We start from the raw sequence: 22,523 nt of genomic DNA, 5'->3' as shown, positions 1-22,523 counted from the left end.
GCTGAGTGTGTGAAGGAACGACAGCGTTAGACACACCCACTGAAGTGCTCACCTTTTCTCTCTCATAAACACAAACACCATCATGTTTACCATCGTGAGCTCTCGAATAAATCCAGCTTACAAACCCAGCTTTTAAATAAATCTTCTTTTAATTTTAATAAATAAAAAGAGGCAAAAAAAAAACTCATTTAAATTTGTTCACTCTTTTTCTAAGGCACGCTGAAGTAAATAATGTGTTACTTGTGACATTTCACCTCAGGGTGTTAGCATGACACAACCCCGTCGGTCTATTGTCTCCTGACAGCGGAGCAAACGGGTCCAGCAGGTAAAGCGAAAGAATACCAAAGCAAGAACGCAGAATAATAACAAAGAGGATTCAGCACCTCCGCCCCAAAACTACATCGGCTTTTTCCACCAAATTCTCAGTCTTACTCCCAAATTACGGGTGCAGCTTTGTCTTAATTTCTCTCTTTTTTTCAGGCAGAGTTACGTCTGTTTATACATGGGGGGGAAATGCTAATCCTGAGCTATTGTTTAATTTAGCTAGCTCCTAGCTTTGGGATAAGTAGGACCAGATTACAAGAAAAACTAAGAATTATCTGAACAGGAAGTAGGTTTCTTATCCTCATATTGAGACAATGTGGTTATTACACTGTATTACACATTGAAGTTACCAGTGTGTGACAAGTTTTCTTTTCCCTGATGACTCTTGGTTTCATTTCCTTCTCTTTGAGCTTCGATTACAGCTATTTTTAACTTAACGGATTTTTTATTAGTTGTACTTTCTATTTCTATGCTTTTGCAACACTTCCCGCAATATTTTGGTGCTTTCTTTAAACGCAGAAACTGCGATTTCGACAGCATGTGCATCCACAGTCTGAGTCAGTGTGATTACAGAGAGACCAAAAAAAAAAGCCCAGGCATATAAACATTTATTTCTCCTCCTCCTCAAAAAAAAAAGGAACATTTGTGTGAAACTTGGTGGATTTTTTCCCTCACTGTGTCGGGGTACCAAAACTTCAGTTTCATACAATCTGAAAAATACAACTTTGAACAATCAGAACAAAGAAAACGGACGGTGCTCTTTGTGGTGCGACAAACTGCTCATCACAGAACCGGTGATCACTAAAACTAAAACATATTCCTTGATTGAGTATATATATAACAATTTGGCAGTGAACACCTAAGCTGAGTGGACATCTAATTCAACAGAAAGAAGTCAATTTGCAGGAATAAGTGAACACATACTTCTGTGAGGTGAGTAAACGTAGGCTCACAGCTCAGTGGAAACAATGTGGTTTGAGAATAAACTCAATATATATATAATCTTTAATCTGTTATACTAAACATCATTTTTTCAGTTACATTTAAGCTAAATGTAAGGACATTTTTAAAGTGAGTTTCCTGCTCCAAATGTACATTTCCATTCTTTTCTCATTTTGTGTCTTAAACAGGCAGAAAGAGAAAAATCAAGATGGAAAACTCACATTTGGTACAAACTCTGTAAAACACACTTATAACCCTGACAGCCCTCACAAAAAACCACAATACTCCTTAAAAATATATAGATTCAAGCGTATACTGTGGAATAACACTGCATCTTGTTACTGGACTGTATAGCAGATATAATGGCTTAGAAGATACAAAAACAACAAAGTATGGTACATGTTTTTCTGAAGACATCTCTAAAGGAGTTTCTCTCATTGTCTTTTCAACAATCTGTAAACATGAAGTTAAATACATCAGCTTATATGGAAGACACTGCAGAGCCAACCTCCTCTAAGTCGTCTAGTTTCAGAGCAAGTGACCAGAAATACAAGCAAACCATTTCCAGACTTAATTTTCTCTTTAAATATTGAGCTCCTTTAGCAGTTTCTGTAGTTGGTGAACAACAACACCTAATAGAAAAACTGTTAGCCCTCATGAACAGTTAGCTGGAGGGGACGGGGGAGGGGGCTAGCACTTTAAGGTTCGATGTAACGAGGAGAAGAGGGGGAACAATGCAGGAGAGAGAAACAGAAACTAAAGAGGTGGTGGAGGTCTTTATCAGTGTCTGTGTCATGTTGCCAAACAGTCAGACTGTAGAAACCAAAGCTTGATCTGACTGACTGAAAATTACCTAAATGTGGTAAGCAGAAAGTTCTTGTTGGGACTTAACTTTAAACACATTGGTTTCTGGTCAGTCAGCCAGAGAGTATGATTTTCTTGGGGATGGACTTGTGGTGATTTCCAAAGGTAGAAATATTTTTGACACATCATGGCGGCCTATTCTATTCATACAGGCCTTTGTAGGGGCTTCAGTCTCCTAACCCTTTGACAGAGAAAGTGCTGAACTTTGTCTGATCTAATCTAATTGAGCCAAACTATTATTTTGTTAATGCCATTTTTGGAATGACAGCAGGAGGAGCAGGAGCAGATAATTTGGGAACGCTTGTCCATGAACAACAAAAACGATCAACAAGTTTCCTCAAAGATTTATGTAAAATAATGCTAATTATAGAAAGAAAATAAGAGACTTTGTTCAATTGCATTTATAAATAATGAATCCAAATTATTACTCGCGTAACAGAGTTCTAGCAGATCAGCTGAACAAGCAAAAACTGTGAATGGGCAAGCATACATTTAACAGACTGTATATGGAGAATAAAGTTTACATAATGCATCATCAATGTTTACAAGGACAGTAGTCTGCATTGAATTACATCATTACATCCAGGAACCATCCTCAGAAAGTAATCAGAAACTTATTTTGTTTTATGTATTTCAGAACATAATTTTCTTATGATTAAAATATCAAGTTATTCCCTGTGTAAAATAGGCTTTGAAGGGAAAAAATACGCTTTTTTTCTCATTACATAAAGTTTAAATGATTAGTTAGTAAGTGATCAAAAACACGGCGTGTGGGAATTGTTCAAAAAAATCACATCCCTAGCACCTAGCTTGACTTTGCTGTCTTAATGCGCGCTGGGGGACTCGTTTGTCCGAATACATGCACGCTCATGTGTCCCTGACCAACTTGCTTCAGGTACATTCACAACTTATTAACCGCATACACATGTAAGTACCACATGTGGTTGGACCCAGTCTCAAACAAACTGAGGTAATGTACCATTTCCCTGTGGATAAAACACTGTTATATGCTGCTCTCTGTAGGTGCCCGGGGGCTAAGTCCAAGGATTTGTTGCCCACACAGAGGCTCTGTCACTGGGCTCAGTATATGGGTCACTCCCATGGATGAATGGTTCTGAGGACGTACAGCAATGTAGGCAACTGTGTTATTGTGCTGTATAGTAATCCATTGCCTGAATTTTGTCAGGGCATGTGCTGGATGTTTAAATGTGTGTGTAAGTATGTCAGACTGTGTGTGTCTGCTGTGCAGCAGAGGTCAGACCTGGGTGCTGTAGGGGCGTGGTGGAGGAGGAAACATGTCCTTGTGGCCGAAGTAGCTCAGATGAGGGGATCCCTGCGGGTTGACAGACAGCGGCAGAGAGACGGACGGGTTCTCGTAGTAGAAGCCCAGCCGCTCCCCTCCATTTCGCATGTCGTTTGAGATGCCGGAGCGGACCGAGTACGGCGAACACGTGGGGCAGTGGTTGTGGTGAGAACCCGTGTCCAGCTGATCCAGAGAGACGGGGGTAATAGCTGCGCCGTCCATGGCGAGGATGTTGCAGGCATTGCAGGGGAAGTGAGAAAGAGGGTCCGGTCCTTCCGCAGGGCCCACGTCCGCCTCAGAACCATTCTTCTTACAGCAGTAATACTGCAGGGGGGAGACAAAGAAGAGACCAGGGAGAGAGAGACTGAGAAAGAGGTGGTGGGGATTTCGTACGTACTGTGTTGTAAAACACATTGTATCATGAACAAAAAGGCTTTAAAACGAAAACTCTGACAATATGAGAATTAAGCTTATTTGCAGTCTTGCCAGGGGTTTGATGAAAAGATTAATACCCATCTGAAATCTGTGTTAAGTACCAAGCTAGAGCAAGGAGGCAATTACTTTGATCCACAAAAAAAAAGATATGCACACAAGACTTTCTCAATGTTGCTACAGGTGTAGATATTGCAGATGTAGAAGCTAAGCTAATCACCTTCTGCTTCTAAGTTCTAAGATGACTATTTTGGCTTTAGCATACAATAAAAGGAGTTACTACTACCATAGAAATATTAGCACCTGAAAATTATATTGTGAAAATCATGAGAGATCAACCACATCAAAGTAAAACAACATATTTTACATAACTCATTAGGTACCAACAGATAAGTAATAACAGCCTAAAGTTAGCATTAAAGCATTTCCTCGCTAACATTAGCTAGAAATTTGCAGTGGACGGTCAGGCCACGCCTTTATGATTTGAAAAGTTTCCGAACATTTTCCTGTAAACACTTTCACAGCTCTTGTTCATCAGATTATTATGTCATTTTAATATCTTTGTTCCTAGCTAACCTTACTGTAACAAGCTATCATTACAGTTAGCTAGAAACCCCCACCTTTATGTGAACTGTTTCACAGCGCTTGTCAACCAGATTTTTCTTTCCAATATCTTTGTTCCTAGCTAACATAACGGTTAGCTACGAATTTGCACCTTACCTAAAGTAATTTGGTGCCAACACAATCAAACAAAGACTTTAGTAAGGAATTGGTTGAATGCTAATGCTAGCTGTTGTCCAAGATTGGCCATTGAGTCATCAAATATGTTTTCTTACTTGAAATATGGCACGGCCTGGTTTTCAACATCCTAAATGAACACAGCAGTTCAACTTTATGATAGCACTTTAGCTACTTAACCTTAGCATTACATCAGAGGAAAATTGCTGCAGAGAAAATTGGGGGGATTGTTTATTTTCCAAGGGGCAACTGATCTATGACCCTTTAAGACAATTCCTATTCCCCTTGCATCTTGTAGTCAAAGGTGTGCTAGTTCTAGGTCTTTTTCTATATATTGAAATAGTTTTTACAATGTGCACACATACACACAGTGATACCTGGAGTCTACAGTAACAGAGCACTGCTACAATGCACAGCAGTATCACTCCGGCGAGAATTCCTCCGGATATAACAATAGTTCCCGCTGACATTCGACCAGCTCTCCATCAAACCCTTCAGGGAGGATAGCAAGAGAGGGATATGAAAGTTTAGAGACAGACAGAAAGAGGAAGAAAGAAACAGAATAAGCTTATTAGACTGGATTTTGGTTGTGCTAAAGATTCAACAGAAAATATTCAGCATACTTACGTCCAAAAGAGGTTTCTATAATGCCTGCAAAGATAATCAATGTAGGCTGAATTAGTATATTCATGTAACATCATGACGTAACTTCAACTGATGAAACATGTTGTAACTAGTTGGGTTATCAGACAGCTGGGGTAGTTTCAGGACTCACAACAGATAGATGATGAATCAGAGAAAAAAACCCACCACAAATCTACAGAACAGCTTTAGTCGTCAAGAGGTTTAAAAGACAAAACAAAAGAATTTTGTTCTTTTTCTCTGCATATTCGCCTTTCCTGAGAGGGAGATTAGATTAATACATCTCTTTTGTCTGTGTGCTAACTTTACATGATATTGTTCAGACAGTATTTCAGAGAGAAAAAAAAAATTAAGTTTGAGCTAGCAAGACATTCAGACTGCTAGATCTCCCTTTGCCAAAAGAACTGTCAACAAGCTCTTGGCAAATGACTGCAAAGCATTCATATCTAGTACATACATATAAATAAAGCTATATATGGAGTAAGTCACAATATTCACATGATGGCTGTTTTTCCTCTGATGTGACACTCAGTGTGGGAAGCTGAAATGTTGCTATCAAAGGGGTATTGTAGTACTGCTGTGTTTCAGGCAAGCAAATTGAATTAAAGTAAGGTAATTCAAGGCCATATTAAGGCAAAACAACATATTTGATAACCTATTAGCTGCTGTAAGACAACAGCTAATGTTAGCATTCAGCCATCCCAGCTTACATGACAAACTAACCCCTAGCTGACTTTAATGTTAGCTAGGAGTTGGTTAAATGCTAATGTTAACTGCTGTCACAATGAATTCCTAGCCAACTTTAATGTTAGCTAGGAGTTGGTTAAATGCTAATGTTAACTGTTGCCTCAAACTAATTCCTAGTCAAATTTAATGTTACCTAGGAGTTGGTTAAATGCTAATGTTAACTGTTGCCTCAAACTAATTCCTAGCCAAATTTAATGTTAGCTAGGAGTTGGTTAGATGCTAATGTTAACTGTTGCCTCAAACTAATTACTAGCCAAATGTAATGTTAGCTAGGAGTTGGTTAAATGCTAATGTTAACCGTTGTCACAAACGAATTCCTAGCCAACTTAAATGTTAGATAGGAGTTGGTTAAATGCTAATGTTAACTGTTGCCTCAAACTAATTCCTAGCCACATTTAATGTTAGCTAGGAGTTAGTTAAATGCTAATGTTAACTATGGTCACAAACAAATTCCTAGCAAACTTAAATGTTAGCTAGGAGTTGGTTAAATGCTAATGTTAACCGTTGCCTCAAACTAATTCCTAGCCAAATTTAATGTTAGCTAGGAGTTGGTTAAATGCTAATGTTGACTGTTGCCTCAAACTAATCTAATCAAATGTAGTTTTCCCCCCCAGATATTCTTTGTTTATACAACTTGCAATGTGGAACACAGAAGAACATAAAAAAACAGAATTTGAGTTTCTCACCCTGAGTGTGACATGACTTAATGGCCACAAAGTTAATTAGTGTATGGGAGTTGCTTTGATGCAAAACACTTCAAAATTGGATAAATTAGATTTCCCATACAGAAAAACACTGCCTGAAAAACGCACGATTACGGAGCTTGACCCAGGAGGCAATTAGCCTATCTTAGCATAAATACTGGAAGTAGGGGAAACAGATAGCCTAGTTCAAAAATATTTCCTAGAGCTCACTCATTTTCAATTATCTTGTTTGTTTAATTGGGACACAAATGCCCAGAATGCAAGTTAAGCGTAATACCTCCTGGGCTACAACTCTGTAATCAACACACAGACATGAGAGTGGCATCTTCTCATTTCATTTTCATTTCTGAAAATACTGAACTGTTTTTGTGCCCCTGTTTTATATCTGTGACTAACAATGTGTTTTTTCGGTGAGCTCAGAGGAAAATTGATTTCTATCCTTAATGAAGCAGTAGCATCTGAGCTCTAATAGAGGAGATGAGCGCTTACATTAGAAGACAGCGGGAGACGCAGAGGTGGAGGAGTAAGTGCAGGTAGGACACCATGACAGGCCTGTGGAGCGTTACTCTCAAAACCTCCTCTCACTGGAACTCCTGCAGGAAGAGACTCACTGTAAAGATTAACTGCAAAGAGAAAATAAAAGAAGTAAATTGAAAGTCACTATTTACATTTACTCAAGTACTGTATTAATTTGGAGATGCTGGATTTGCCTGATTTGATTAATCGAGTACTTCTTTAGCCTTCAAAATGTCAAAACTAACGACAGTTAAAAGTTAAGAAACCCATTGCTTTATATGTGACCTGGTTTACAATGAGCCCAACAAGCACAGGCATAAATTACATAGTATATAATTAGCCTCATGAAGGGAATATTAGAGTTATCACCTGCTGATTTTCCAACAGGAGCACTTTGGATGGCAAACCGACATGATTAGTAGACGGATTAGCATGCTGACTGCAGCAGCACTCACTGTGCTGTACTTGCCATACGGCCATAATGTTGTATGCATATGTGCAGAACAGTTTCTGCATACTAAGTCTTATTTGTGTATGCATCTCCTGTCACTTTGGGTTCACTGTGACCAATTCAAAAGCACCTCTCAGAGTTGCATATGAATAATTATCATCAATCAAATAACAGGCAAAAGGAATATTCACTACACCCTTCAAAACATGCATGCAAATTAATGCTTCAATGTTAGACATAAAACAGAAAATGTCTTGCAAAGATAGCTTAGATTCTCTGCCAGGATTAGATTAAATACATGCACAAACACTCACTGCCAATTTATGTAGTCAAGAGCTGGGATTTCTCATTTCCTCCAGCTCTTGCTCTGCATTGCAGGAAAATAATCTTAAACAAATAGCTCTGATTGACAGAGTCACACAGGAGCAGGATTGGTGTAACTGAAAAGAAATCACGAGCCCCCACTGGTAATTATCTCCACTGCACACAGCAAATGCAGCGTCTCGCCTCAAATAGACCTTATAAACAAGTCCATCTGACAGAAAGCAATAAATTAGCTGCGTGCGAGAGCGACAGAATATGTATGCGGCTGCCTTGATTTGCTTTTACTGGCAGTCGCATTAAAATACCAACCACACAGTCTAAATATTAATGCACTGAGAGAGAAATGACCTTTATATCAGTATATAAAATGCATGATTTTGACATTAATTTAGACTAATTGATATGGTTGAGCTCCGGCACAGCTACTCATTTAAAACTCTGCCATTAGAGTAATTACAACACCAGACGACTTTGTATAACTACTGTTCAAGTTGATTAACTCAAACATAAAGATACTTCTCTGAGGAAAAACAACATTTAATTATACCAATTAAATTGATGAAGAAATATCAAGCTTCTTTCTCATTACTGGAGTATTAATGTAATTTTCAAAAAGCTATGAGACTCCCAGGGCTGTAATTCAAAGTGAATTTCAGTCTCTTTGCCTAATGAAACGTTTAAGTATTCTGGCACTTGTTGTAGTGTCAGAGGGTTTGCACCTCCAAGTCTGAGGCCATGGTTCTCTCTGAAAACGGTGGATTGCTCCCTCAGAGTGGGGAGTAAGTCTCGGTCTCAAGTGAAGGAGTTCAAGTATCTCAGGGTCTTGTTCACAATAAGGGTAAAATGGATCGTGAGATTGACTGAAGGGTTGGTAGTGGTGCAGAGGGAGCTGAGTGAGTCAATCTACGTTCCAACCCTCACCTATGGTCATAAGCTCTGGGTAGTGACCGAAAGAATGACATCACAGCTACAAGTGGCCAATTGAGTTTCTTCTGAAGGGTGGCCGGGCTCAGCCTTAGAGATGGGGTAAGGAGGAGCTCGGACATCCGGAGGGAGCTCGAAGTAGAGCCGCTACTCCTTCGCATCGAAAGGAGCCAGTTGAGGTGGTTCTGGTATCTGATAAGAATGCCTCCTGGGCCTCCAGGCAAGTGTAACTGGGAGGAGACCCCAGGGTAGACCCAGAATTGGTCAGAGAGATTATATATCCCATATGGCCTGGGAACGCCTTGGAATCCCCCTGCTGGGTAGAAGGACGTTTGGGTCAACTTGCTTGACCTGCTGCCACAGTGACCCGACCCCGGGTAAGTGGAAGAAAATGGATGGATGGATTGTTGGAGAGTAAGTAGACAATCTCACCCAGTAGTTAAACGTGGTTTGGTTTGTTGGAGCCACATGTTCCCCACCTTTCTTTAGTCAGATCCAGGCTGTATTTTCCCCCTGTGTCCTTTTTAACTATCTGAATGGAAACCAAAATTCACGGTAAGTGGGGTGTACACTTTAAAAATACGATACGATAGGATGAACACTAAATATTGGATGCACATGAATCACAGAATGAAGTGTGTGTGTATGTGTGTGTTGAAATGAGCATGTTAGGCTCTCTCAGACAGCTCACCCGGCGCAGTATCTTCCATTGCGTCACCGTACTAAATTATATACACCACGGGCCACGATAATGTAGTTAAAAGCGAAGTGAAGTCTCTCTTAGTCCCCATTTCTCCATCTCCTCATCTCGTCCCTCGCTCGCTCCCTACCTTATGTCTCCTCATTTCTCCTTTTGCCTCTCATTCACTCTTTTAGCCACATCATTCCCCTGCTTTTAATCCCCTTACATTTCATGGCAGGAAGCTAAAGCAGAGCATCGCTTCTACAGCTTCTGTAGCGTTTTATGAAGAAATTATAACCATATCTGATGTGTATCATCACAGACAAAGCAGAGGAATTTCTCTAGAACCAAAAATAAGTGACTTTGACAAACATGCTACCAAATTATGCGAGAAAGGGAGCGTGGAGGTAAAGCGTCAGATTAGAGAGTTTCCAACAGACTGGAGAGACAAAGACGCCAAGTGACAGAGGTTGGGAGACTCGACTCTAACGCTGTCAGAGTATCTTAACCAACACAGATCACATATGACTCTCAGTGGACTTAGAGCTGTCTGGGAAACACACGCAAACACAAATCCGAGCAAATACACACATATAACAAACCCTTTGTTCTCAGTGTAACCCACAAGCCTGAAAGGATCTGCGAGAAATCCTGTCAGTCGCTGCTTTGGACAAGCGACAGGGATCAACAGGGATGACAGTCTCGGAGGAAGAAACAAGGATCTGATTTACACAAAATAAAACAAACCTTTAAGTAATTTAGTGTACAACTCCCAGGTGACCAGTAGACTGGGGTTACATGGTGTGTGTCTGTTACAAAGAGCTTTAGTGACAGTAAGTAAAGGATTCAGCTTTTCACCGTACAAGAGGAATGTGTATCCCTGAGATTTACAAGGATTTTGACTCAAGCACAGAAGCAAGGCTGGGTGTTTTTTTTGTTTGTGTGTGGGAGAGACAGAGAGAGAGCAGTGATAACCATATACTATATATAAGAAGGGGGTGTGGCTAGAGTGATGTCAAACATTGGTTCGTGGTATAATAATTTGAAGCCTTTGGTTTTGGCACTATCCCGGTTTTATGGAGCCAGAAGTGACCATATTTGGATGAGGGGGTGGAGCTAGAGACGAGCGAGTGTTTAAGATATGCTAAGTCATCAGCTAACACTACTGCTAGCTTGGTTAGGAAGGTGGCGCTGTAATTCACAGCAACTGTTATATTAATAAGGATGCTTATTTTGAATTGTGAAAAATTTGCTTACCCAAAAATAAAGACAAAGCATGGCGTGTTAAACGCTCAACCAGGCCACATTGGTATTCACGATAACAGCTATGTCCTTAAAGCTCCTGTGAGGAACTTTCAGTTCGTGTTGATTTTGGCGCCCCCTGTGGACAAAGCCGTACCTCTTATATCTTTGCTGATTTTTTCCTCTAAATGCGTGTGGTGGTGGTTTTTAACGATAAAATCTCATCCTGCTTTCTTTAACAGTCTTATGTACCACTCACTTTATATTTTTGCCCTGGAAAATGTAAACAAAGGCTGCATGCAGTTAATCGCTTCGTCTGACACCTCGCCCCCCGCCAGCAGTTTCGGGCATTAAAAATAACTATCTAGAAATAATCAATGTTGACGCTGATGGTCTGGTTTGCTTTTGTAGCTCATATAGAGGCATCAGAATTAATTTCAGTCTGTTTCATAACCATCAAAAAACTCCTCACAGGAGCTTTAAGTGTACCCTGCGCTTTCATTGTTTTTGCTCTCAAGGGGAACATTACTTTCAAAGTAGAAATCGCGCTGTATTGAAGATCGCTTGAAACTAGTGATTGATTAGTTAGTACATTTTCACTGAGGAAATAAATCAAGTTAGAAGGCTCATTTTCTCATAGAGCTGCATACAATCACACTTTTTTTTTTAAAAACCTCCGACCTCAACACCTACTTGACTTTAGAAAGAATGCTAACAGCATTACAGTATTTGTTTCAGTTTAGTTTATTTCATTTTAGCAGACTACGGTTGGATCACGTTCAATGACTGGATGGACATGAGAACCATCCAATCGCAGAGCTTTAAATTCTTCTGCTAAACCACTAAAAAATTTACACTTGGACTCCCCAAAATAAAGGTGTGTAGGTAATTAGAACTATAATGATTTTGTTCTCCATAGCAATGCCAGCTAAAGCTAAAGGGTTAACAGTAGTGCTGAAATGAATAGACAATTATCCATTAGAAGCATAACTGAAAATGAATTGGCAATTATTTGGGTGATAAATCAAAAATGCAAAACAATGAGGTATTTCTGAATAAAATATGACAGCAAATGAACAAAAAGGCAGTGACTCATGCGACCCCAGCTAGAAATGTTTTGTTCTACAAACAATATGAGAACGTTACGTGCAATGTTTTTAACAGTCGGAGAACGTTCTCTGAATATTCAGAAAGTTGCAGTGAGAATGTTCAAATCACATTTCAGGAACATTTTATAAATCACGTTCTGATAGTTCAGGCCGTACTAACATCCTGAAAAGATCTGCAAGTAATGTTGCAGTGAGCATGTTCTACCTTTGTTTTTATGTAACGTTGAGCAAATGTTTTATAAAAGGTGTTCTGACATCCCAGGCCACCATAACATCCTGAAAAGATCCTCAGAATGTCGCAGTTTAAACGTTTTAAGTTTTAACATTACAAGAACTTTATTTGAAATGATAAACATCCTAAAAACGATCTTTGAATTTAAGATTAAAACGATATTAATCATGATAAGAAGAATAAACTCACTCTTTCCTCCTAGTTCTCCTTCTTTCAAACATACTAAAAAACGGTTTGCGGTGAGCTGATTTAGTTGAGACCTTGATAATGTTGGAAATGTTGAGAGAGGTGGAGAGGTTTCACCCTCCACTTGCAGAACTATATTTAGCAGTTCTGTCCTCTCTTGACACGCTGAAAAGCAGGGGATGAGAGGCAGCTGAGAGAGGTGTCATATTTTAATTTGTTTTCTCTGTGGGAAATGAAACGATCCTCGCAGTCAGCTAAATGCCAACCCACAGAAAAACACAAGCCTATTTGTGTGTGTGTGTGTGTGTGTGTGTGTGTGTGTGTGAACAAGCAGCTCATACACACGCTTACACAACCACTGCCAAACAAATCCCTAATTGAAAGTTGGAGAGGTAAAGTGACTGCATCCCTCGAAAGTTTCAAGTGGGATGATGTGGTGATGATTTGTGTTTTAAATAAAGAGCTCTCTCTCCCATGTGACGCCTGAATGAACCATGGAAGGTGAATGTAATGAGAAAACATAACTTTAATCTATAGGTTAAGGGAATAGTTTGACATTTTTGGAAATGTGCTTATTTGCTTCATAGCTGGGAGGTAGATTAGAAGATGTAAATCACTCTTATACGTTTATATTCAGTATGAAGCTGGAGCTTGCAGTTTTTTTTAGCTTAGCTTAGCATAAACAATGGGAAAAAGACAGCAGTGCTCTATCCAAAGGTCAAAAATCTGCCTATTACTACCTCCAAAGCTCACACAGTAACAATTACATTGCATTCTTTTACTCTATACAAAGGCTAAGTGTAAAAACAACATTTTGGTTTAATGTGTGCTGGACTGTTTCTTGTCTGGGAGGTGTGACTTCCTTGAGTGTCATCACTTCTATGAGGTTATCTATCGATTACTTGAGACTGCAGAAACAATGAGTCCATATTTGAACCCAGATTTCTTTTCAACTTTGGACAGAGACAGCGATCAGTTTCTAGTCTTCCAGTTTAAAATGGTTTAAAGGGGAGCTCAGTGGGTAGAGCAGGCGCCCCATACAGAGGCTACAGTCCCTGACACAGCGGCTGCAGGCTCGACTCCCGTCCTCGGCCCTTTTCTGCATTCCATCCCCCATTCTGCTCTCCCCATATTTCCTGTCTCTCTTCAGCTGTCCTATAAATAAAATCTTTTAAAAAATGGTTTAAAAATAATTAGGAAATGCTCTTCACGTGTTCTCTGAGACCAAATGGACTGCTTAAAATGTTTTGTTTTGTTCAACCAACAGCTTAAAACGTTTAACAATGACATAAAACACAGAAAATCCTCACTTTTAGAACCTGAAACCATAATTTCAAAGATCTCATTTTCGTTCTCTTTGGCGGCACCTATGGCGATTAACGGTAATTGCTGGTAGAACACTTCCAGACAGTGTTGCATGTGTGATGTCCACGGTTGGATCGCTTTGCTTTTAAAACAGTTTGCCTTCATCTGAGCGTCCAATTTGTTTCTTATTCTTTGGATTTTCACTTCTTTTTGAAGTTGTATCTGTAGTCATCGATCTTTTCTTTGTTAGTTCAGCCATAGTAGATCAATGTTTACTCACTACACTTGCAGAGACCGGAAAAGCAGATGCTTTATGGTGCATTCCATTTACCTCGGAAGTCAGAACTGGGAATGACGTCACACCCGGGTTGCGCTCTAAAATTTTAGCAATACCAGTCGATAAAAACGCATTATGCGGTATTATTTTTTTGCATATACAAACACCATAACAACATGTCCACCGATAGAAGTTGGACATTCGCGTATGGCTGATTTAATTGAGACACAAATAAGACAGAAGTGATAATAAACAGTTGACACTACAGCTTTCATTTACTGTTGATGCATGGAGATATGAGGTCGGGGTTGGTGAGGTTCCTCCGACTTTCTGAGTCGGAAATTCGACTTCAGGGGCGTTTCAGTTGAAATTTCCGACTGGGAACTCGGAAATTTCGACTTCCGAGTACAAATGGAATGCACCATTAAACTCATGTTTTTGTTGCGCATGCTCCGCCTACCCTCTCTGACAGACCAACCACTGCTGGGTGAAAACGCGTTGCTAACGGGGCGCCGCTTGTGATTTTTCCTCCAAATCACTTGGATTAGACCCCCAATCATTTTTATTAGGTCTCATTATCTTGTCATTGCAGACAGACAGACTACAACTATGTGAGAGACTCAGTGTGTTATTTATATTTAAGATTTGTTTAAAGTACAAGCTGTGTATTTAATTTTAAGCCTTCAATTCTGAAGACATAGATTCATCAAGGGGACGAGTTTTAATTCATTTCAAAGAGAAGAAATGGAGAAGCAGAGGAGATGGATGGGAAACGGAGTCTTTTCACAGAGGAGGAGAGAGAGAGAGAGGGATGGAGAAAGAGAGGGGCTGAACCTGAGTGGCTCTCTGATATCTCCATTCTTAAATGATGAAATGAATATTTCGTTGAGGTGGCCTCTAACTTTGCGCTGGAAATCACAGCGAGTCCCTGCAATTTTAAAGCCCCGGGGCTTCAATTATTCAAGTATCGTTCCTTTAACAATATTTTTCCATCACAGAGCAATTTAGCCAGGTAGTAAAATCTGGACTTTTCTGTATCGTCCGCCTCTGAAAGCACTCATCTCAGCGTGTGAGGAGAGGAACACATCCACATCTAGGACAGAGACACCCACAGCTGGAGCAAAGGAGGGAACAAAGACAGCAAAGAGTGGGAAAAGAGGGGGGAGGCGGGGGGAAAGTGGATGATTTCATTTTCAAATAGTCTAAACGGAATTCAGTCATGCGTTTTTTCCATGTGACTGACACACCTACGCTCGCTCTCGTCTCCTTTTGTGTTTGAAGGGCTTTGAAGTGTTATAATTACATCATTTAAACTCAAATAAATAAGAAACTGGATGCGTGGACGAAGCAGGGGTTAAATTCTGTGCAGATGGTGCCACAGAAAGACCCCAGTTGAAGATATACGAGCTGAAACACAAGTGAACACTTTCAGTTACACTGTTCGCCTAGAGCAAGACCCCTGAGGTGCAGAGCACACATCAGAGACACCACATGAACAAACCTTGTGGGCAAAAGGATTATAAGTAGCTCCCGCTTGACCCTGTGCAGTGTGTGTATAGGGTAAAGTAAAGGGAATAGGCATGCTCAAACACACAGCTTACCTGTGGAATCCACCATCTGCGACCGTGCTGCAAAGCCCCCTGGGAAAGGAAAAGGGGGAAAAAAGACATGACATCAGTTGTAACTGTGATGTGAGGAGACGCCTGGGGCCCCGGCGGTGATGTGGTCAGAAGCACTGCAGCTTCAGTAAATGAGCCTGTTTGGTTGAAGGGGAGATCTGTCTCCATTCACATCTCGTATCATTCATCACTCCTGCATCAGTCCAGTGACTCTGACTCACTTTCACTTTCAGCCAGGGCTCATATACGTTATTACAGTAAGAGTTTGGTTTAATTTTAGTTTAGTCCACCTGTAGTTTGTGGCATTAATTAAATATCACACATTGGAAACATACATCATGTTACTTTTATGCACAAAACTAGCCATTATCATGTAAGATAAAATACAGATTGTATGCCCAACTCTGTTTTTCTTACAGTATAATACAAACAGCCTGTTGTCATTTAAAAAAAGATAAGTTAAGATGTGAGATAGACCGACATTAAATCGATTTCGGCACCAAACTGTCTAGATTAGGTTAATAATTCAGTATCATTGCAAGTAATGTCAAATGAGGCTATATACGACCTATTAGCGCGATAAAAACGTAAATTAGTACTTTTCTCAGATACGCAGAGCTAATGTTTTAACTGAATAGGCGGCTGGAGGTCAATTTAGCAGCTGTTTCATCACTGATTAGCCTCATTTTCACTCAATTAAGCGGATAAATTGATGCGCAGAGCCGTTAAAGTGGCGCGCGGACGGTTGTAAAGCAAACATGTCTTACCTTTCAGACTGAAGGAAATTTCAGCAACCTGTTTGAGAGACCGTTTGTCTTTTTAATAACTGCGGCTGCTCCAGTGTCGTACGTGGTTCCACACACAATAAAGTCCGGTGATTTCCTTTCCAGCACCGGTCATTAAAGACGCCAAGAGCCCCCCTGTGCTCGCGCTACAACCGGAACCATCACGTCATTATCCGCCGTCGGTTACCCCCTGTTTCCCGCCGGTTTACTAACAGCCAGGTGCCAGTGAGGAAGGCCTGTGGGAAATCTCATGGCATCCTCCTCCTCCTCTGTGAAGCGCGGGAGTCCGATGAGACGAGGCGGCAGTCCGGCTGAAGAGTGGCTTTGATCGGCATGGCTGCGTCCTCAGCGCGGCTCCCGGGGGGAGGTTTGGCACCCTGCTGCCGCCGGTCCCGGTGGGGCGGGGTGGGAAGAGAAGCAGGGGGTGCAACAGTGTCGGCCGTGCACCGAGTGATATCACTTTAGGATGGGAGGAGGTGGTGGTGGTGTCAGTGGGCAGGAGGATGTCACCACCCTGAGAGTAAAGCTGGTGGAATAAAACAGTCAGGAAGCTTCACACTGACTTTGTTGGGGTAAAACTGACATCGCCTCGAACTCACCCTGTAACAAAAAGACAGAGTGTTTAACCTTACTTTGAGGGAGCCACCAGTCACAAATCTAACAACAAGAAGGAAAATTAGCAGTGTGAATTAGAGTTAAAGGACTTTAAACAGAATAAAAACTAAATTATTTGGATAGCCTACTATAGTTAAATCTACTGTCAAAAATGAGCTACAGGTAGCTATATGTCTTTTGTAACCTCTAGCTTTATTAATGCTTGCTAAGAAGTTAAATGTTGCCAGTTTTAAGCATGTTCAAAAGCTTTATTTTAAGGTTGCCAGGTCTTGAGGAATCTCTCTCACTGAGGTCTATCCCCCTGCAGCAGGACTTTTTTAAGGTGTGTTAATGTTAAGACTTCTCTACAGGGCTATTTGACCCATGACCTTCTTGAAAGGGGCTGCAGGGTATTTAGATTAACATTAACAACTGCAGGCTTAAATTCCCTGTCAAATCCCTTCATCAATGAATCATTGGGATTTTGGCACCTCGCCCCAGGACCAGCGTATATCCTGAGGCTGTTTGATACCTGAACTCTAAAGCATGAGCTTGTAGCAGTACAGCAAGCACAAAGATGCCTTATGAGACATCTGTCTACAAAGAAAGTACCCTGATTTCACATTAAACTACACCATCTATCCTGCTCTCAAAGGAAAACCGTCTGGGTGAGTGCTGGACAGGCTGCTGTCCATGGTGCTGAAATCCACTTTCAGAAATACTTGGAAAACACTCGGTCAGTGATGCCTTTATCAGCTCATACTGGTAACCAGATGATTATTTCATCTGTTTTGAACTATCTTCATCTTCCAAATTCCCTAAAGCAACTGGAGCCAAGTGTCCCAAAGTACTTTTGCAAATAAGATCCATCTGGACCATAATACCCCAATAATGAGGAGATTTAGCCCGGCTACAGTTGTTCAAGTATAATCTTGATCCAGGAAAGTGGCTCATCTCTTTAGCATTCCTCTTCCTCTGTGTGTCTCTGGCTAAGTTAAGCTAGCTTTGTAGCAGGGGGCTGATGAAGGCGGGCCAGTGGGAGTTCTAAGATTACTGCTCAAATTGAATAAAGGAGTCGACACATTACAGCGGCTTAGATGATACACCCCACTGCACTGCTTAATTTAAAACCAGCACAATGTTGTACACAGCACACAGAAACACACACACACACACGCGCACACACAGACACACACACACACACACACACACACACACACACACACACACACACACACACACACACACACACACACACACACACACAAACAATACGTGGAAACCGGCCAGCTCCTCTCTTTAACGCCATCTTTTCCTCGTTTTACCTTCCATTTCGTTTTCTCTCTCCAACACACAAACACACACAGGCCTGCATGCACACACCAAACGACTCACAACCACTCAGCATGGCCCCTGTCTCATGACTTGAGTTCATTATTGCCTTGGCAGGGTTCCTCAGATGAAATTAGAATGACAACAGGAATGACACAGAGTGTAGCAGTGGAAAGTTTACACAGGGTGAAGTGGAGCGCGCGTGTGTGTGCGCTGAACAAATCTAATCTGCTCTGATTCATGGGCAAGCTTGTCTGCATGCATTTGTGCTACATTTCCTCTTTGCGTATGTACCCAGTCTAAGAGATGGAGACGGAGAGCGAACAAGAAAGAATGGCTTCTGACAGCAGAACACAGCATGAGCCCAGCTCTCCGGGACACAGTCACAAAGCTTTTCTTAGCAGGACCACCAGTTAGTGTTGACAGCGGAGGCTGAGTTCATTTACTGGCAATAGTACTTGTGACACAGTTTCATATCCAAAGGCTGAATTATGACTTCCTGATCCAAAAGAGTGGCGAGACGCTGCTGCTCTCTGTTGCACAAGCAGACTGTGGAGAAAGGCAAGTCCTCATTTTTCTTCAGAAGCACAGATGATAGTAGAAGATATACGGATGAGCTGCCTGATATTTTTTAAACTCATTTGGAGTATTCTAAAAACTTTCATTTACTTTACATGTAATATACAGAAAATATACATCATGACCCCCAGTCTAGCATCATCAGGTTAAGAATTTTAATTAGTTGGTTTATGACCAAATATTTGCAAAACTGATCCATCAATTACAGCTGTAGCCTATTTCATGAATAGTTAGTTAGTTAGTTAGTTAGTTTACATGGTGTTTAGTGCCAATTAGCAAATATTAGCTTGTGGACAATGGACATTGTGCTTAGTGCTAATTAGCAAATGTTAGCTGGTGGACTCTGTGTAAGATAATTAGCTATGTTTAGCTGGTGCACTATGTGTTTAGTTCTAATTAGCAAATTTTAGCTAGTGGGCATGGTGTTTAGTGCAAATACGCAAATGTTAGCAAGTGGACCTAGTGTTTAGTGCTAATTAGCAAATGTTAGCTGGTGGACTTTGTGTAAGATAATCAGCAAATGTTAGCTGGTGCACATGTTGTTTAGTGCTAATTAGCCAATGTTAGCTGGTGGACTTTGTGTTTAGTGCTAATTGCAAATAGTGGCTAGTGGGCATGGTTTTAAGAGCAAATTAGCAAATGTTAGCTAGTGGACTTTGTGTAAGATAATTAGCTAGTTTTAGCTGGTGCACACGCCGTTTAGTGCCAATTAGCAAAAGTGAGCTGGTGGACCTGGCTGTTACTGCTAAATAGCAAATTTTAGCTGGTGGACTTTGTGTTTAGTGCTAATTGCAATTGGTGGCATTTGCATTTGTAATTGCGGAATGGGCAATCTCATCTGCTACTAACAAATTATTTACACCTACAGCTTCAAAAAGAAAACCTTTTTGCCATAAAACTGAACAAGAATTAAGCCTGAAAAGAGAAGGCAGTCAAAATGTCCTACCCGAAGCTCAATTTCAACTATAAAACCTTTTATTGCCCGTGACAGGCAGAAATTGTCTGCTACAATCCGGTGGGTTACAGCGACAGAGAGAATACAGCTACAGTAAATCTTCTAATACTGGTAAAAACACAAAGTGATTTATTTCTCAATAAAGCCATTCTTATACACAACACCTCCACAGAAGACGGACCAAAGTAATGGAAACATCACATAAAACAAATGCTATAACTCTCAAGCTACAAAATTGAAGTTATTAGGCTGAATGCCAGGTAGATTTAACACAAATTTACAAGAGCTGTATCAGTCATCAGTCTCCCAAAGGCAAAGAAGTCTCCAAAAGTCTCTTTATTAACAGCCAATTGCCTTGTTCGACCTCAGAACACACCGCATTGAACTACAGCTTTGTCCTCAATAAGGACGTTCAGGTGATGTGAAGAAAACAAGACTGTATTCCTTGTTAATATTCACAGAATACATTCTGCCCTCCACTGCGGCTGAACATTTTGGTTTGGTGTAATATGAGGCTTGGTGTCCTTGGTATCCTTAATATCCTGTATTCCCCACAGAGGAGATAAAGCTAGCTGATCAACCAGGGAGGAAAAGCTCAGATCATAATGAAGTGAAAGCTAATTAGATCTGTTTGTCATTGCAACTAATGCTCTGTGGGACTGTTCAGCTCTGCATTTTGCTCTAATAAAACCAGAACATGTGAAAGGGGAATTCCTTGTTGTATCATTAATGACTATAAAACCACCAGGACTATTTGTTCCTTTTTGTTCTGTCTTCAAGTCGAAAGAGACACGTTCTCTTTTAATATTGATTTTAATATCAAATGTATGTGGACACGCCTTACCAACTTTTGGGCAGCTTTAGTTTTGGCTGTTGAAAATGCTTATTTTAAAAGACCTTTTTCACAGAAGTCTGACAGTTGTAGTAGTAAGAGCACAGTTGGAACTGATAACATAAAGAGTAGCTCTGTTTCATTATGTTGTCCCAGAAACCCCCTCCAGTGAGCTAGAATTGACAATACATGAACTGGATTAGCTTAATGGAACACAGCCTTGGGTGATGATAGTAAACTTCTTCTGCTAAAAAGTGAAATGGGTCTGTTAAAGTTTCTAGAAAAAAAAAAAAAGCTGCTGCTTGGGGTTTTGAACAAGTTAAGAAGCTATCTCTGCAGTTTGAACATTAATCCTGTCATTAATCTGTAACCCCAAATCACCTTGATGGCTCCTACGGACATAATGTTAACAGAAGATAACACATTTCAAACGGAGAGCAGACTCCTACATGACCCATGATACTGGTGCTGACTGCTTGCTGTTGGTTCACACTAAGGGCTGTCACATAACAAAGGAAAAACGGACTATGCTAGCTTCCGTTCTGAGCCCAAACAACAGATGAACACAGTTAGCTAGCTGGCGAACATTGTTAAGCTAATTTAAGCTAGCGAATTTAAGAAGTTAGATATTTTTCTCATTAGCATGTTGTGGATCAATAACAGAGCTAAAAGAAGAGTGAATTATTTGAGTTACATTTGCCAGGTGACTAAAAACACAAACCAAAACTGAATGCTAACGCTGCTGTGTTTTCTGGAACTGACAACAACTGACAACACTAGAACCACTAAAACCAAATCATATAGATTACACAGTTAGCTAGCTAGCGAACATTGTTAAGCTAATTAAAGCTAGCGAATTTAAGAAGCTAGATATTTTTCTCATTAGCATGTCGTGGATCAAAAACAGAGCTAAACGTAGAGTGAATATTTGAGTTACATTTGCCAGGTGGCTAAAAACACAAACCAAAACTGAATGCTAACGCTGCTGTGTTTTCTGGAACTGACAATACTGGCAACAGGTTTCTAACAAGCAGGCCTGTAAGCTTAGCGATAAAAATGGTTATAAAAACTAAGTGTCTCCAAACCCCAAACTTGAGTCAACCATTTGCAAGACTATAACCAAATCATATATCATTACACACATAAAATAACTGTTATATTGTGTCATAATAAAATCTCTTACAGGGCTCCAAATGTGGCTGTCTATTGGATAAAGTCTAATAAAAGTGCTTAGGGACGTGAAGCTCCCAAATGTTCTATATTACAGTTAGGAGTATACAGTTGCATAACATTGAAATACCCAAGTACAAATTTAAGTCACCTCTACTTTACAAAGAGCGAGCAAAAGGTTTAATTGAATGATTTTACAGGTTTGTTGTGTGACAACTTGACATACCTGCTCAGAGCACTGATGTCAACTGCATCCGACTCCTTTGTGATGAACTGGAACGCAGCCCCAAACCTGTGTTGGATCTTTGTGCTCTTGTGGTTGAATGGGACTTGCAGACAGGCACCATAATCTTGTAGAAAGCATCCCCAGAGATTGTGTATTTAGATGTTTAACAGTCACAAATAGCCCCAATGTTTCAATGTCCATATGTTTGTACGCACTGTAGGTAAGCTTGTATATTTCATTTGGACAAGCTGTTTTGCCACCAAGTGCACAGGTAATCATTTTATGTGAGGCTACTGCAGGTGAAGACTTTGCTTCAGAATGAGGCTTCCCTGTGGGCATATTAGTCAATCCTGTTAACATGCTCTGCTGTGCTGGGCTCCAGATTAGTTTTTAATTACACTCAATAGTGCAGAGTGTCACCAGCCAGGAGCCTGACACAATATCTCCAGCAACAACCTTTTCCCCAAGGAGAAGAAGCTAGAGAGTC

The 22,523-nt window shown here is 40.5% G+C and overlaps 1 protein-coding gene across 2 annotated transcripts; it reads right to left on the bottom strand.

Moving 5' to 3' along the window:
• Nucleotides 1-915: 915 nt before the first annotated feature.
• LOC138591456 (protein FAM163A-like) lies at nucleotides 916-16,614 on the bottom strand. Of its 2 annotated transcripts, XM_069662066.1 has the most exons (5): nucleotides 16,331-16,614; nucleotides 15,546-15,584; nucleotides 7,186-7,319; nucleotides 4,981-5,095; nucleotides 916-3,757 (listed from the first exon to the last, which is right to left on the bottom strand). In XM_069662066.1, exons 4-5 carry the CDS (start codon nucleotides 5,071-5,073, stop codon nucleotides 3,386-3,388), a joined length of 465 nt encoding a protein of 154 aa, XP_069518167.1. In that variant the 5' UTR covers nucleotides 5,074-5,095; nucleotides 7,186-7,319; nucleotides 15,546-15,584; nucleotides 16,331-16,614; the 3' UTR covers nucleotides 916-3,385. The 2 variants fall into 2 exon arrangements, with proteins under 2 accessions (XP_069518167.1, XP_069518168.1); XM_069662067.1 differs by lacking the exon at nucleotides 16,331-16,614 and having other exon boundaries at nucleotides 7,186-7,289; nucleotides 15,546-15,583.
• Between the last annotated feature and the right edge of the window lie 5,909 nt (nucleotides 16,615-22,523).

The sequence above is a fragment of the Semicossyphus pulcher genome, unplaced genomic scaffold, assembly GCF_022749685.1.
Source record: "Semicossyphus pulcher isolate SPU_LCO1_2020_fin unplaced genomic scaffold, fSemPul1.0.p SCAF_14, whole genome shotgun sequence".
In the NCBI taxonomy this organism is placed as follows: domain Eukaryota; kingdom Metazoa; phylum Chordata; class Actinopteri; order Labriformes; family Labridae; genus Semicossyphus; species Semicossyphus pulcher.
The sequence above is the reverse complement of the archived record's forward strand: the minus strand, read 5'-3'. Positions and strand labels throughout refer to the sequence as shown.

What these genes read in the sequence shown, in the direction of transcription:
- LOC138591456 (XM_069662066.1), bottom strand. Translation starts at nt 5,073, where the DNA reads ATGTCAGCGGGAACTATTGTTATATCCGGAGGAATTCTCGCCGGAGTG. An exon ending in TCTGTTACTGTAGACTCCAG is followed by an intron (nt 3,758 to 4,980) that starts GTATCACTGTGT and finishes TCCCCCCTGCAG; the next exon opens with TATTACTGCTGTAAGAAGAA.